The sequence below is a fragment of the Hibiscus syriacus genome, unplaced genomic scaffold (genome assembly GCF_006381635.1).
Source record: "Hibiscus syriacus cultivar Baekdansim isolate YM2019G1 unplaced genomic scaffold, ASM638163v2 tig00110108_pilon, whole genome shotgun sequence".
NCBI classification, from domain to species: Eukaryota; Viridiplantae; Streptophyta; class Magnoliopsida; order Malvales; family Malvaceae; genus Hibiscus; species Hibiscus syriacus.
Genome location: NW_024062592.1, coordinates 193,453 through 211,199, shown reverse-complemented (window position 1 = coordinate 211,199; position 17,747 = coordinate 193,453). Strand labels below are relative to the sequence as shown.

At 37.5% G+C, this 17,747-nt stretch overlaps 1 protein-coding gene across 1 annotated transcript; it reads left to right on the top strand.

Annotated features, from left to right (window-relative positions):
* Window positions 1–300: 300 nt before the first annotated feature.
* LOC120214799 (auxin-induced protein 15A-like) lies at window positions 301–828 on the top strand. Its single transcript, XM_039212605.1, has one exon. The coding sequence runs from the start codon at window positions 402–404 to the stop codon at window positions 639–641; it is 240 nt and encodes a 79-aa protein (XP_039068536.1). The 5' UTR covers window positions 301–401; the 3' UTR covers window positions 642–828.
* Window positions 829–17,747: the final 16,919 nt, after the last annotated feature.

Genomic DNA, 17,747 nt, shown 5'->3' with positions numbered 1-17,747 from the left:
CCTACTGTGTAGAAGTCTTTTATGGACCCAAGATCTTTCGTATTTGAGTGGGTCCTGAGTCGGTTTGTCTGCCAGAAGGGATATACAAACCATTCCTTCAAGTCTTAGCCATGAAATTCTTGATAATGAATATGACGACAACACCATGTGATCCTCATGAAACCGTGCCTTTGTCGATACTAACAAGACCCCAGCAATTGCCCCTTCACCACTCATTCCACATCTCTCACTTAATAGATAAGCATTTCCTTATGGCCCTTGCATCTATATATACAAGTAAGAATAAGTTCATCAGCAACACCTACCTTCACATTCTCAAGTACTTAAGATCCTTACCTTTTCTTTCCAATCTCTCTAAGATCTTCCCTGTCTTACCTTTAATACATCCATCGAAAACAACAATGGCTATCCGCCTGCCTCGTATTGTGAGCTCTAAGAAAGTTCCCAAGGGATACTTTGTAGTTTACGTTGGAGAGAACCAGAAGAGATTTGTAATACCAGTATCGTTCTTGAACCAGCCTTTGTTTCAAGGTTTGCTAGGCATGTCAGAAGAAGAGTTCGGATATAGTCATCCTACTGGCGGTCTCAAAATTCCTTGCAACGAAGACATCTTTCTTGAAGTCACCTCTCGCTTGAATTGACTGCGAGAGAATTAGCACAAATCGGACAATGTAATTTTGTAAAACAAACATCACTAATACCATGTAAACATTTTTTTCCATCCTTGTTACCTTGGGGAGCATATATAGGTCTCCTTAAGTGGAAAACTAGAGATGGTGGTTACTGTAACTTTTATTAATCAACAAGGAAAAATGACAGTTAGAAGCACATCATTCTTACAGAATTTCCCATCTTTAATTTAACTGTAAATGATCTACCTTGTTCTAAAGATTACTCTATTCTGCTTGCTAAGCTTTTTTTGACTTTTCATTTTCTTTCGTATTCATGTATCCAAAACATAATCAAACATGAGAAACTAATTATGATCCTTCAAATATTAACAAACTAAATTAAATACAAACCTTGAATAAAATTAAATAATAAGTTCATAGATAATTCTAAAGATCATCCTACAAAATTATAAAATATTGATATAAAAAAGAAAAAAAAATTAAAATCTACATCATAATTTTAAAATTGTTCTAATGAGTCAGTCTTTAACAGACAAAAGCATAATTAAAAATTATGGTTATTTAATGAGTCAAAGTATTGAAAAATTATATTTTATGTTAATAATTTATTTAATGTCTATATAGATGTATTTGGGTGTTTATGTTACTTATTTATATTTATATTTTTAATAATTTATTTGCCCTACTCCACTAAAGAATAATTTATATATTAATGTAAATTTATTATATTTTTATGCTCGTATTGTTTTTTACGTATTTTAATTTGTTTTTTTATTCTATTTTTTTCACTTTGTTTTTTAATAATTATAATGCTCATTCTCTTGGAGATTGAGCTTGGAAGTTCTATTTGCTGCTACAGCATCATTATTTAACTTGGTGGTATCGTGAAAATTGTGGAATGTTGTTTTTGCTATAATAAAAATCTCATTAACAAATCTTTTGATGTTGTGTAATGTCATTAAAAACTAAACTTGAAATGCATTCAATATTATATGAATCGTGTCTAAGCACACTTGTCCAGACTCGGAACACAACAATTCCAAGCCAACTTTAACAAAGTCAACAACGAAGCTTTCCCTTTCAAATGATAGCATGCCTAGTGGAGCTCTCGACTCCAATCTAAAACCCTTCTCCGCAACAGACAAATCTACAGGATTTCTTCCACACAACCTTGAAAAAGCTACACTAGAAGACCAAATGGTCCCTCGTTTCCCGCTCATTCAAAAAAAAAATCACACAACCCATTAAGAAACATACCGAACAAAATGAGCCTGCTTTTAATAAATAGTTTGTCCAGAATTGCCATCCAAGTAATAAAAGAAACCTTGGGGGTATGACCTGAATGCAACACAAGTCTATCACAAGATGTTGACGAAAACGGGTAAAGAAAACAAAAGAACACGAGAATTTTACGAGGTTCGGCAATGTGCTTACGTCCTCGGTGCCTAGGCGGCGCTAGAAGTTTTTATTCAATGATATTTTAGGTCTAGGTTACATCTCTATTTATAATAGAAAACCCTGGTACATAATTACAAAATTAACCCTGTACCGTACCACGGGGGCTGCGCCCCCGCACCCCCAACCCACATAATTCGTAACCCCACAACGAGACTTTCTTTGTAAGGACAGGAGATGGAGCGGAGTGAGCGAAGCGAACGCAGCTCCATCTCCTGTCCTCTTTACTGGTATATTTATGAGCCATACCTAACAAATCTCCACCTTGGCGAATATCCTGCCTCTTGAAAATTCAATGTGGGTTGGGTTACCTTGATTCTTTAACAACTCGAAACATTCAACAAGTCCAAGCAATGCTTGAACTTGTCTGTCGTAACTGGCTTAGTGAACATATCAGCGGCATTTTCATCAGTATGTACCTTCTGAAACAAAACCTCTCCAGATGCAACCAACTCTTTGATCTTGTGGAACCTTACATCAATATGTTTAGTTCTAGCACGATACACCTGATTCTTAGCCAAGTGAATAGCACTTTGATTATCACAAAGCAACTGAACTCCACCTTGTTGAACACCCAACTCCTTCACTAAACCAGTAAGCCATAAAGCTTATTTTGCAGCTTCAGCCGCTGCCATGTACTCAGCTTCAGTTGTAGATAGAGCCACAATAGATTGAACAGTAGACTTCCAACAAATAGGCCCTCCACCAAGAGTAAAGACATACCCTGTCGTAGATCTTCTATTATCCAAGTCACCTGCATAGTCTGAATCCACATATCCTACAACCAAAGGATTATCCCGCTGACTCCCAAAAACAATTCCATGTCCCACAGTACCCTTTAAGTACCGAAAGATCCACTTGACTGCTTCCCAATGTTGCTTACCAGGTTTAGACATGTACTTACAAACTTGACTAACAACATGAGCTAAATCAGGACGAGTACATACCATCGCATACCTCAAGCAGCCAACAGCATTAGAATACGGAACCTTTGCCATATCTTCAGCTTCCTTATCTGTCTTGGGGCACTGTTCTGATGAGAGCTTAAAGTGATTCGCCAATGGAGTGCTAACTGGTTTTGCGCTGCTCATCGCAAACCTTTCTAGCATTTTCTCAACATAACCCCGTTGAGATAGCCGCAGTTTCCTTGAGTCTCTGTCCCTGCAAATTTCCATTCCAAGAATTTTCTTTGCAGCACCTAAATCTTTCATATCAAATTCCTGACTCAATAAAGTTTTCAAACCAATAACATCATCCATGTTCTTCGCAGCAATCAATATATCATCAACATACAGTAATAGAAAAATAAAAGAACCATCATCAAGGCTCTTAACATAGACACAACAATCATACTCACATCGGTTGTAGCCAATCTTGATCATATAGGAGTCAAACCGTTTATACCACTGTCTCGGAGACTGTTTCAACCCGTACAAAGATTTCTTCAATCTGCAAACTAAATGCTCATTTCCAGGTTGAGTGAAACCTTCAGGTTGCCGCATGTAGATCTGCTCCTCTAAATCACCATGCAAAAAAGCAGTTTTAACATCCATCTGCTCTAAATGCAAATCCCAACTAGCCACCAATACAAGTACTGCTCGGATTGAAGTGTGCCTGACCACAGGAGAAAAGATTTCATCATAATCAACTCCTTTCTGCTGTGAAAAACCCTTCGCTACCAAACGAGCCTTGAACTTCTCCCCCTCTTTTTCTGTTACTACTGGTTTCTTCTTATACACCCATTTGCAACCAATCGGCTTCTTACCCTCAGGAAGGGGAACTAACTCCCATGTGCGATTGTGATTCAAAGACTCCATCTCCTCAACCATGGCTGCCATCCACTTGTCGTTTTCCTGACTAGTAACGGCATCATGAAAAGTAACCGGATCATCACTGCTAACAATAAGTGCAAAAGATACCAAGTCTTCAAAACCCAATCTGTTCGGAGGCTTTATATTCGTCCGTCTCACCCTGTCTCTGGCGAGACTATAATCCTGCAAATCATCCGTAGTGGAACCACCAGAAGTCGGTTGAGAAGTTTCTGGTTTCTTAACTGGAAACTGCTCGAAATCCACCACTGTCGTGTCTTGCTTCTGCTGCAACATGGATTGTTCATCAAAAACGACATCTCTACTAATCACAACTTTCTTCGCAACTGGATCCCAGAACTTGAATCCTTTGACACCTTTCTTGTAACCCAGAAAAATGCACTCCTTCGATTTTGCATCAAGTTTGGATCTCTCATCAGCAGGTACATGCACATAAGCAGGACAACCAAAAATCTGTAAGTTATCAAAACTAACATCATGACCAGTCCATACCTCTTCTGCAACTTTCCCAGCCAACGATGCCCTTGGCGATCTGTTGATAAGGTAACACGCCATGTTAACAGCCTCAGCCCAGAAGTGTTTGGGAAGCCCCGCATTCAACCGCAAACATCTGGCTCTTTCATTCAACGACCTGTTCATTCGTTCCGCAACACCATTCTGTTGTGGTGTCTTGCGCACTGTAAAATGCCTCTGAATCCCATGCTCCTTACAGAATTGTAGGAACTGTGAATCTGTGTACTCCGTACCATTGTCAGACCGCAAACACTTGATTTTTCGTCCTGTTTGGTTTTCTACCTCAGCTTTCCACAGCTTGAACTTCTCAAAAACTTCAGATTTCTGTTTCAAAAAATACACCCAAACTTTCCGTGAAAAATCATCAATAAAAGTAACATAGTACCTAGATCCACCCAAAGACGATGTCGTAGAAGGCCCCCATACATCAGAATGCACATAATCAAGAATCCCTTGAGTTGTGTGCTTCGCAGTCTTGAAACGGACTTTAGTCTGTTTACCAAGAACACAATACTTGCAAAAGTCGAGCTTACAGCTTTTGACACCATGCAACAAGTTTCTCTTGTGTAATTCTGCCATACCACGTTCACTAAGATGAGCAAGGCGCATATGCCACAATTTTGTCGTATCATCACAGGACTCAACAGAGTGAACTCCACCTGCAACGGTACTCCCTAACAATCTGTAGATATTCCCTGCAGTCATCTTGCCTTTCATCACAGTCAATGCTCCTTTAACAATCCGAATGGTTTCCCTATCCTCGTCAGCCTTAGGGATAAAACCATTCTTGTGCAAAGTGCCCAAGGAAATCAAATTCTTCTTCAAGTCTGGGATATGTCGAACACCACTCAACGTCCGAACGGAGCCATCGTGCATCTTAATTCTGACATCACCAATACCAACAATATTGCAACATCGATCATCACCCAAATAAACCGAACCAGAATTAACCGGCCTGTATGTCGAAAACCATTCCCTATTTGGCGTGATGTGATAAGAACATCCAGAATCAAGAATCCAAGCATCCGTCAATTGTGTCGTTGAAATAGAAAGCATATCACCCTCACTGCAATCAGAATTATCATCCTCGACCACGTTCACAGACTTGGATGAGCCATCACGCTTCTCATCAGTCTGCTTTTTCAACTTCGGACAGTCTCGCTTCATATGTCCCGCCTCCTTGCACTTGTAACAGTGAATCGTCTTCTTATCCCTGGATTTGGATCTGGAATTCCGCTTCCCGGACCCTGCCTTCTCTGGCTTCCGTCCACGATCTCGATTACCCTTGACATATAAGCTAACGGCTTGAGAGCTTTCCCCTGCATTCTGCTTCCGCTGGTTGTGAGCCAACAAGGCTGCAGTAATCTCCTCAACATTGATAGTCTCTTTCCCATATGTAAGAGTAGTCACCATGTGTTCGTAAGAGGGAGGCAACGAACACAACAGAATCATCGCTATTTCTTCATCCTCAATTTTCACATCAAGCCGAGCCAGATCAGAAACAATTTGATTGAAGACATTCACGTGTTGCGCCAAATCGTGATCGTCCTGCATCTTCAGCCCATACAGCCGCTGCTTCAGATACAGTTTTGTCGTTAAGGATTTGGACATAAACTGACTTTCCAACTTCCTCCAAATTTCGTCTGGAGACGATAGATGCATGACGTGATACATGACCTCGTCCGCCAAGCATAATCGTATGGTTCCTGCCGCTCGCTGCTGCAATTCTTCCCAATCTTCCTCATCCATCGACGCCGGCTTTGTAGATCGCAAAGCCTTCAAGATCCCTTGCTGCGCCAATAGATCATTCACCCTCGTTTGCCATAATCCGAAGTTACCCTGACCATCGAATTTCGCGACTTCGAATTTTGCTCCTGACATCTGATACCAATTGTTGACGAAAACGGGTAAAGAAAACAAAAGAACACGAGAATTTTACGAGGTTCGGCAATGTGCTTACGTCCTCGGTGCCTAGGCGGCGCTAGAAGTTTTTATTCAATGATATTTTAGGTCTAGGTTACATCTCTATTTATAATAGAAAACCCTGGTACATAATTACAAAATTAACCCTGTACCGTACCGCGGGGGCTGCGCCCCCGCACCCCCAACCCACATAATTCGTAACCCCACAACGAGACTTTCTTTGTAAGGACAGGAGATGGAGCAGAGTGAGCCATACCTAATACAAGACATTTTATCACGTCTCACCCTTAACTCATTCCAGATCCCATGTAAAGGAACAAGATGCTCCCAATAGCCCCTAGGCTAGCACGGTCTTAGGACAAAGATGAAACAAATTCCTCAAAGTCCAACTTTGGGGACAAGAAAGATGCCAAAATGAATTGTTCTTTATAATGCAAGCGTGAACCCAAGCTATCCAAATAACGTCATCCTTAATCAATAACTTCTTAATCAAACCTATTATACACGCTTGATTTCATGTTTTTAGATCCTTGAGTCCAACCCTCCCTAGAATTTAGGAGTATAAGTCTGCGACCGACTAACCTTGGCTTCTTTAGCAACATTATCATCACCCTTCCAGAAAAATTTAAAATAAACTCCGTTCAAAAATTGAAAATTCTCAATGCTATAAATGAGACACGAATAAGTTGAAGCCTTCCAAGCATACAAAAAGAGATTAGCCTGCCACCCTTGAAGCCTAGCAACTATCTTCTCAACCAGAGGAAGACAGTCCCGAATTGAGAGCCTTTTACTAATGAGGGAAATACCAAGATATCTAACAGGGAGCTTGCCGCTACGAATACCAGTAGCCTCATAGATCTCATGCAAGACATCTTCCTCAATTCCAAAAAAAAAACTTAGATTTATCAAAATTCAATTGCAGCCCCGAGAAACCATGAAAGGGTTTTAGGACCTCCAAACACCTAAGATAAATTAACAGTGCCCTTAGAGAAAATAAACAAATCCTCAACGAAACAAAGATTGGTGAGCTGGACTCAATGACACTTTCGATGGAACTGAATAATTCCATATTCAGCCACTTTTTCTGGTAATTTTGACAATATATCCATAGTAATAACAAAGAGATAAGGGGAACAGACTTGTCTAACCTCTTTAAAGAAACCAACACAACCTCTATTAAAAGAGATATTGAACGAAGGAGTGGTAACGCATTAAGTAAAATTATCCCATCAACTAAATCAAAAGCATTTTATAGGTCCAATTTTAAGGCACACATTGAAGATAGAGAGGAACGATTATAACCCTTTACTAGTTCTTGGGCCATAAGAGCATTTGTTTGGGGAGGAGTTTTGAGTGTGTATTTTTTTTAAGTAAAACATCACTAGTGATTTCTCATAAAATGTTGGCTATGGGCTCCTCACTACAACCAATTTTTTTTAAGAAAGAAAGAAGGTAGAATAGATTTGTAGAATAAGAGAAATAAGACAATTTTCCTGATTCATTGCCTCTCAGGCTTACACACGCGTTTTATTTATAGCTAAAAATTCCCTTAGTAACAAAGAAAATCTGTTAGAGCCTGTGGGACCTTTGTCGCTTTCAAGATCATAAACAATATAATTATGTATTTGATTTTAGGCAAACTCAAAAACTATACTATCAAATTCAAGCAATGTAAATAAAGCAAGTAAACAAAGTGCACTTCTTCCAGTGATGCCCACAAGAAACAAGAACGATATTCAAAGAAGTAAACCTCTCAAAATAGTTATTTTCCAAAAAAATAGTACCTTCCATAAGCTGGTCATTGTCGGTCAAATCATATAGTGGCACAAGCATTTCCTCATCTTGTTGCTGAAAAAAAAGAGTAATCAAGAAAATTTCAAGAATAACTAAATCAAAATCAGACGATTATCCATAAAGAAATCAAAATTAAAGATTACGCTTCGTACTTTTCCTCAGTGAAAGAAACTTTTCACGAGCCTGCCAGATCATACAAAGTGGAACAATATAATTATGTATTTGATTTTAGGCCAACTCAAAAACTATACTATCAAATTCAAGCAATGTAAATAAAGCAAGTAAACAAAGTACACTGGCAAAACAAATTTAGCTTCTAAAGTACCTGGTCGTAAATGAGACTAACCTTGTCAAAACGTTTACGTGCTTTCTGCACTCATAGAAGATATTTTAAAACAAAAGGCTAAACAAATAAAACAGATATGATCCAGATTAATACACTGATTATTAGAAGTTGGATGAATCTATAGCAGAGAAATAAATAAAGAAATAACCAATGTTTCTCTTAATAAGACTGTTTCATATAGCAAAAGTTAATAAGGCGACCCAACTTTCAGCTAGTTCCAAATCCTCCCAACTTTATAGGATAGCTTAAATCTCATTTGTAAGATAGGTGGTTACCTTGACCTCAAGTAAATCAATATTGACAAACTGCAGTAATTTGTCATTTAGCTCGGTTTCAACCTCGAGAGACAAGAAAGCAGTTCATAACTTCTAATACTATTGATTGTCAACAGGATTGGACAATAAACTGTAGTCAAAGTTCATTATAGTTCTAACATTTACATGCTCACAATGTTTAAAAGTTTTAAAAATTCACACGAGGACAGTTCTAAAAAAACTTAGTGCATTGAGAAAACAACCAGCAAAAGATTATTTGCTACTGAAATTTCTGAAGGATTATCATTTTCTTTCAGTTAGAATTCTTACAGAAGAAGTAGGAAAATGCCAAAAGGTTGAATTTATCCAAAATAACTATCTTTGGTCCTCACTCCTCGATAATAAAATTTGATATTATTGCTCAAACAATATTTCAGAAATTTACTTGGGACCCAAGAACTTCCTTGTATGTCCCATTTTCTCTCAATGCTATGGTAAACTTAGCTATACCAAAATATAATCTGTATATAATGTCAGAACAGAAGAACAAAATGAGAAAGGGAGAAAAAAATGCTTTTGGACATCTTATAGAGATCAATCCAATAATTATTATAATAGGAAGAACACCAAAGCAAAAAATAAAAAATAAAAATAAGCCACTACCACTGAAGACTGTCAGTCTCTTCAAGGTACATACGTACCTACCAATGTTCAAGCAAGTGCAACAAAAAAATTGGCACTAATTTAGACAAATACATACCTCCAAAAGCCACACTAATAGGGTCATATGTCCTCCACCAAACATTTCAAGGGCACTTGCAAAAGCAATGTCCCCATCATATCCCTCTCCAAGTCCTTCACTGCAATCAGATAAAAATAAATATTTCCACAACTGAAGGCTCCAATAGCAAGCATTAGACACTCAATTGTTGTGATAATCAAAAAAAATATTAATAATGAAAGAATGATATGTATTGATTTACAGAACCAAATCACGGTAGGCACTCAATTGCTGTGATAAGTAAATCAGAAGCAATAAAAATGACAAAATGATTGACAGTAGCTATATGTCCTTGTAAACATGCTAACATACAAAAGCATGTAAAAGCTAGCTAAAATATTTTCAAGACTATAAAGGCAAAAACAGTATCTTTAGTATATGAGCAACATGTATTTGATGGATTTATCATGATTTTTTCAATTTCGGATGGAATGAAGATCAATAAAGAGGCTAATAAAGGCATTAAAGTGAAAAGGAAGCACACTCATTAATCAACCCTGCAGGTGAAACTTCTAGTAGCAGTTTTCTTGTATTTAGTTTTTTTTATAGCAATCATCTACACTTTTATATGCAAAATAAGCATAATGCTCACCAAGGGGAATAAAGGATGTAAAACCCCAGTCATTTTCTCTTGCATTAAATTGATGATGTGTGTGTGCAAGATGCAAGTCAAATATGTGCAAAATTAATCAGATATGTGTCGCAACCGTCTTTCGGTTGGGCCCCGGAATTGGGCTTCGACTTGAAAATTTTGGATTGGAGTCGCCACCGATCATTTATTTAAAGATAAATGGGTTGATCGGATACCCTATTTCTTACTTGATCTGCGTCTTACCAGAAATATGTCGGGCTCGGGAGTCGGTTACGGTCAAGGAAGGATTAGCACCCTTGAACCGCCCTTTCGGTACTACGTAATTTCCAGTTGTCTTAATTAAGAAAAATAACAAGTTAAATTAAAAGATAAAATAATGATCCAAAATTACTTACCTTTGACAGATTTACAAATATACCCTTTAAAAGTCAAAATATGTGTTAGAAGAGATGAATAAATGATAAATAAAATAAAACAAATAAAATAAGGAGATTAAGAAAGAAATAAAGTAAATATAAAATGAATAGAATATATAAAATAAAAAAACAATAACACTAATATATGCATAGCAAACAACTAAATAAAAATAAAATGATAATGTAAATAAATAAATAAAACAAGTAAAAGAATATAAAAACATAAAATATAAGATAAATATAAAAATAGATAAATAAATTAGTAAAATATAAAAAAAGTAAAAGCATATATATATATAAGTAAAATAATAATAATAAAAAAAGAAAATCAAAAGTAATATACATATATATACATGTAAAATAGGAAATATATAAATATATATATATATATAACACTAATAAAAAAACATATATACATATATAATAAAATTAATAGAAAGTAATATGTATATATAACAAGAATAATAAAGTAGGAAAAAAATGATTTAGGGGGGAGAATTAAATATTTTAAAAAAATGAACACGCCTCGGGGGTGGATATAGGTTCGAAACTTCGAAATCCCACCCCTTTTTAGTCATCGGCGCAACCCACGTTTTGGGTTATTCGAACCAAATCTCAAGAAAAATAACGTGCACATGCGAGAAATGAACGAACCAATGTAAAAAAAGATGCTACCTTTTATTTCCTTTTCGAATCGTTTACAACAACTTTGCCTTTGTATTTTTCGTGCTTTCCTCTGTGTTTTGTGTGTAAATCGTGTCTTACAATGGTGAGTTATAGTGCTTGTGGATCCTATCTTTAGGAGTTTAAATCATAAAATTATATCCTATTTTTTGAATCCTAGCAAAATTCTATCATATCTTTAGGAGTTTGAATCCTAAAATTCTATCCTATTTTTAGGAGTTTGAATCCTAGTAGGACGAAAAATGTGTGTTGACAGCTGCCCCTCTTTGCCCATATTCGTGAAACGGGGATAGGGCAAAGATTAAAAGACACACTTTTCGTTCAGTGGAGTTGAAAATTAACTCTGATGTTTTAATAACTCCCTGTCGAATTGAGTTACGGATGACTCCTCCATCGTGAAGTCGAGTTCATTTTGAAATGATATGAAATTAAAGCCGTAGTTCGGAATTTGAATCAGCATGTGGCTTCCCGTTACTCTTCGGTCTTCTTCTCGGTTTAAAGACCTTTGATCGGAATAGAACTGAGAAATCTTCATTGACAGATAGCTTTTTCTTGACTTAAGCTATGCTGTTTGAAAATGTTTGCTTGTCACTAAGGCACGGCTAACCCAGGTCCTCTCCTCGACTTGAAAACCTCGACTGCAACCGGAAAGTAGTGCGATTGATGTGTCATCGAGCTGAATGGAGTCGAACTCGACAATTTTGATGGCAGATAATCCTTCTTTGAGTTGGATATCCTTCGTCGTGAAGTTGAAATCCAAGTAAGTAGCATTGTTCCAAGTCCAATATCCTCCGTCGTGAAGTTGAAATTGGCTCTGGAACCGGGAAATTGTTTGTTGACAACCAGCCGTCCCTTCGTTGTGAAGTTGAACTTGTATTGTCTCGAGTCCAATATCCTTCGTTGTGAAGTTGAAATTGAATCTGAATGAAATTTTGTTGACAAGCAGCGGTCCCTTCGTCGTGAAGTTGAACTTGCGTTGTCTGGAGTCCAATATCCTTCGTTGTGAAGTTGAAATTGGCTCTGAGATTGGGAAGTTGTTGTTGACAAGCAGCGGTCCCTTCGTCGTGAAGTTGAACTTGCATTGTCTGGAGTCCAATATCCTTCGTTGTGAAGTTGAAATTGGCTCTGAGATTGGGAAGTTGTTGTTGACAAGCAGCGGTCCCTTCGTCGTGAAGTTGAACTTGCGTTGTCTGGAGTCCAATATCCTTCGTTGTGAAGTTGAAATTGGCTCTGAAATTGAGAAGTTGTTTGTTGACAACCAGCCGTCCCTTCATTGTGAAGTTGAACTTGTGTTGTCTCGAGTGCCACGATATCCTCCGTCGTGGAGTTGAAATCGCGGATGGCCCCTTCGCTGTGAAGTTGAGCCTTGACTTGAATATCCTTTGTCGTGAAGTTGAAATCCAAGTATTGTATGTTGCGGGTGGACACAATTCCCTTCATCGTGAAATTGAAACCGTGGAGACCCCTTTATTGTGAAGTTTGGCTTCGAGCTAGATATCCTTCGTCGTGAAGTTGAAATCCACTCTCGAGCAAATCGTGTCGCTTTGAGTTCAATATCCTTCGCCGCAAAGTTGAAATTGACTCTAGCTAAAACCTGAAAAAGTTATGCATATATGTGATACTATGGATGCAATGCTCTTAGGTGTGCCTAAAATGCATATGCAACATATGTTATCTTGGGGCTTTAGAGAGAAATCTCGATCTCCAGTTTCCTGTCTGGAATCTTGATTCTTGAATCTTCAAATTTTGATCCCTGATCTTGAATTCTTCAAATGTTCAAATCTGATGTGCACATTCTATTTTTGATTTGAGAAATGCTTCTCGACCATCTCAAGTATGTGCCTGAGCTGAGTGTAACGGTTCAGATGATGCTTCAAGAGAAATTGTCTCAAAAGAGACAGAACTCGTTTCAAGGGAAACGATCTCAAAGATATTTGTTGTTTCAAGGGAAACGGTCTTAAGGGAGACAAAATTTTGTTTTAAGAAAAACTGTCTCAAGAGAGACAAAACTTAGTTCCGAAAGAAATTGTCTCACGGGGAGATGAAATTAGTTCCAAGGAAAACATATTCAAAGATGATGCTTCAAGAGAAAACTGTCTCAAGGGAGACAAAATTTTGTTTCAAGAGAAACTGTCTCAAGAGAGACGAAATTCATTTCAAGGGAAATGTTTTCAATGTTTATGCTTCAAGAGAAACTATCTCAAGAGAGACGAAATTCATTTCAAGGGAAATGTTTTCAATATTTATGTTTCAAGAGAAACTGTCTCAAGGGAGACAAAATTTTGTTTCGAGGGAAACTATCTCAAGAGAGACAAAATTCATTTCAAGGGAAATGTTTTCAATGTTTATGTTTCAAGAGAAACTGTCTCAAGGGAGACAAAATTTTGTTTCAAGGGAAACTATCTTAAGAGAGACAAAATTCATTTCAAGGGAAATGTTTCCAATGTTTATGTTTCAAGAGAAACTGTCTCAATGGAGACGGAATTTTGTTTCAAGGGAAACTATCTCAAGAGAGACAAAACTCATTTCAAGGGAAATGTTTTCAATGTTTATGTTTCAAGAGAAACTGTCTCAAGGGAGACAAAATTTTGTTTCAAGGGAAACTGTCTCAAGAGAGACAAAGTTTGTTTCAAGGGAAACTGTCTCAAGAGAGACAATAGTGAGCACGATTCCCTTTGTCGTGAAGTTGAAATCGTGGGTGGCCCCTTCGTCGTGAAGTTGAGCCAGGAATTGGATATCATTCGTCATGAAGTTGAAATCCAACTTGAAAATGCGAACTGGATCGGTTCTGAATTATCTCTCGAACTCGTCTGAAGTTGATTCTAAGATCTGTCGATCTTTCAATATGTCAAATTGGTTGAAGTGTAGCTTCTTGCTGCTGAGTTAAGCAACCAACATCAATCTTTAAAGGTGCTTTTAATTCGAGTATCATTCGTCTTGAAGTCGAAACTTGACTCTAAAAGCTGCAAAAATTATGTATGTGGGAAAATATGATGCTCTAAAATGTATGCATAAGATGCATATAACATGAATTGGTTATATTTTATCTCTTGAAAAACGCCTGATAATTCGCATTAGGATGTTGAATCCCCAAAGATGCCCAAAAAAATGCTCCAATATTTCATGTTGAATCTTCAAAGATGCCCCAAATGTTCCTCATTTCTTGCTTCAGCATTGATTCTGAGCATGAGTTTTGTGTCTAAGAGTCACATGTCATTTACCAAGATCCACTCTAGAGAGACTGTCTTGTTTGAAAAAAAATGTTTTTCTTTCTCTTTTAATATCAATTAAAAGAGTTTCGAAAAATGTTTAATCCCAAGTTTTAAAAATATTGCCCCTTTCACGGTTTTACAATTGAGACGAATCATAAAACTAGAGTTCATTGGATATCAAAGAATTAATTACAATGTTAATCCTTCAATAAATTATAGCTATTTGACAAGTGTCAAGAATAAAGCTATCTTTGAGAGATGGTCAAGTAAGTAAAGGATAAAAAGTCTCAGGTCATTGTGTTTGGTCAAAAGTTTGGCATTTTTGTTCATTTGATGCTAAATGGTTTGACATTTGATGCTCAAAGGTTTGATGGGGTAGCTTGCATGCTCATCTACTAGAAGTGTTCTCCGACTCCCAGCTTTTATGGTCACACTCGGATTGTGTGATGCCTTATCGAGGAATTTGTGTGATCGCCTCAGTTGCACAATTTTTATATTCGAGCTGCCTTTTCAGGTTTTCAACTCGAACACTCCTTTGGTTTCAAGACGTTATTCAGGATTTACGTCTTGAACCCCCCTTTGTTATTTTTCTCTACCATACATTAATTACATTGTTTTTTTACAAACAAAGATTAATCCTGATGGGCGGGATGAAATCTGAAGATAGTCTCTTCTGTTTAGAAATCCATGTATGATTAGAAGGGACTTTTAAGGCACGTAATGTAGGCCAGGGTTCGTGGTTATGAAAGAAAAGGATAAATAGGCCCAAACAAGTGTTTCAGGGTATTGAACCAAGGATCAATTCATTTTGATGCCATCGATCTTGTCTTGCTCAAAATGTCTCTTTCTCTTGATGCTCTATGATCTTCGAGTGAAGGGATTCAGTGATTCGGGAATGATTGTGCTTGATCAATCTCATTAAAGCTTGATGCACCATTTGTCTTTAGGGAATCTTTGCATGTGCTTTTTGTCCCTTTTTCTTTTTGATTTTTGCTCTTTTTTCCTTTAGTTCTTGTTTCTCTTTTTCTTTGTTTTTTTTTCTTTTTTGCTTCTTTTTTTTTGTTCTTGATTGGATCTTCGCACTTGCCATTTGGTCCACCTTTTGGTGTCTCCTTTTGATTGATGTCTTCACTCATGTGAGCAGATTTCTTCCACCTTGCCCCCCAATGTGGAGGGTAATCCTTGGTTAGGGTTGAATCAGAAGAAAAATACTGCAGGCTCAAAAGGGGACACAAGGGATATATATTTTCTCCTGTTGTAAAGGGATAAAGAAAGAAAGCCGTTCATCATTTCATACATGGAAGTCCTCACAGAAGAGGTATCCCCAGGGGGATAGATTTTCAGGATTAATTTCATTCACATGAAAACAGTGTAGTTAATGCGTGATAGAATTATTTCGAATGAATTGTTTTTTTTCTCCTTGCTCCCAACATATCTCAATGTTCAGGCTCCTGGCGAGATGCCCCAAATTGTGTCTTAGAAGAATGCTCATGTTCAAATGAACAACTCAATGCCTTGGGTATTAAAATGTCAATTTTGAGTCTAAAAAGACAATGGTGTGACTTTATTTGACTCAAAGAAAGGTATGGGTGTATCAAAAAGATAAAGACAATGTTCAAGAATTTCAAAGGGAAGTTATGTCAAAATTTGGTCTTTTTGGTAATGATCAAGGTTTTTTATTTTGGGGTTTGAGACATGATAAAAAATGTCTAATCTTGTCATATGTCAAAAATCTATAATTCTTGAAGAGTTAAAAGAATCCTTAATTCATTTAATATTTGAAAAACTAAAGATTAAAACTCGTTCAATTACTCCACCTTAGAAAGTAGCATAAATTCAATCTTTTAAATGATTAAGCAAACATGAAATATCAAAGACGTGTTCAAACAAAACAATCCTCTAAGTGCAAATGGTATATGCCATGCCCCCTTCTTCGGCAAGCGTCTTACAGTTTTCAGAGGAATGTTTGGAGCATCTTATGTGGCAACTGCAAACAACTTCAACATCGTAGCCCTCATGATATGTGGACTCTTTTCTCAGATCATCCTGGCAAGCTTAGTCATATAACCAACTGATCAAGCTCCCACTATACTGATTTCAGTTTTTTCTTTAATTGTTAAAATCTTACTTTCATGTGGTGTCCACTTCATCTAATCATCCATGAAGAAATTTGTGAAAATGCTTAAAAATGTAGATGAAGATGCAAAAAATGCAAAATGCAAGAATGCATGAAATGTTCGAGGCATTGATCCCGAAAAGTGTCCATTATTATAAATAATCTTTACTTAGACAAAAATATTTTATCTTGTAAGAGACGTAAAAGTAATCAAAGGTACATTCGGACTAAATCCTCTAGACCCCGAACAACTTCTAGTAGGTTGACAAGTCTTCTGTCTTCATCTGTCACTAGTTGTATGCCTTGTCGGACCACTCCAGCTTCCCTTGCCAGGCCCTGAAGATGACGGGCTGCCTTATGTACTTGATCCAGGAAGTCTCGGATGACCGCGTCTCTAGCCTTCACCATTTGTTGTGATTGCTCCCAACGGTAGCGCCACTGTAAACCCTCGTCGAAGGGCATTATCTGAAGCTCACTCTCTTGCTTTTTGAACCCATCTACAACAACTTCTAACTCAGCTATGGTTTTTTCATCTCGCTCATGCTGCTTTTCCAGATCAGCCATCTGGATTCTTAAGCGTTGGTTTTGATGTTGATTATCTGCTAAGCGCCTCTGGGCAGTCTTCATCTGTTCCTTCCAAGCTCTCTCATCAGGCCCCTCGAACTTTCTTTTCAAGTTGTGAGCTTCATATTTCCAGTACTCAGAAGCCACTTTCAACTTGGAGTTATCCTTGACTTTATCTTGATACCCATTTATCAAGTCTTCGAGCTCAAAACGGACTTTTTCCTGTTCTTTTTCAAGTTTGTCTGCTCTATCTTTCTGAGAGTTGGCATCTAGCTTCCATTGATAACGTTCAGCTTCGAGTTCCTTAACTCTTTCCTTCAGCTCGTTATTCACAGCTTCAAACTCTGCCTTAGCTATCTCAAGTTCAGAAGGGACATGCTTGAGATGTTCTTCCATGGTCCGTGTGTCCTCACAGTCCGACACCGGGATGTTATCATTCTTTCTCAATCTTCGCCACTCCACATAGTCCGGAGTAAGCATGTTTCTGACAGCTACCACATCCATCCGGAATACTTTCTTCCATGACCCGACTGCTTCCTTGATCATATTCTTATAGTTGTCACCATGGTACACAAACTCTGATCTAGCTAGTCCGCATGTTGCTGGGACAAACTAACGTGCCCCATACTGTCTAAG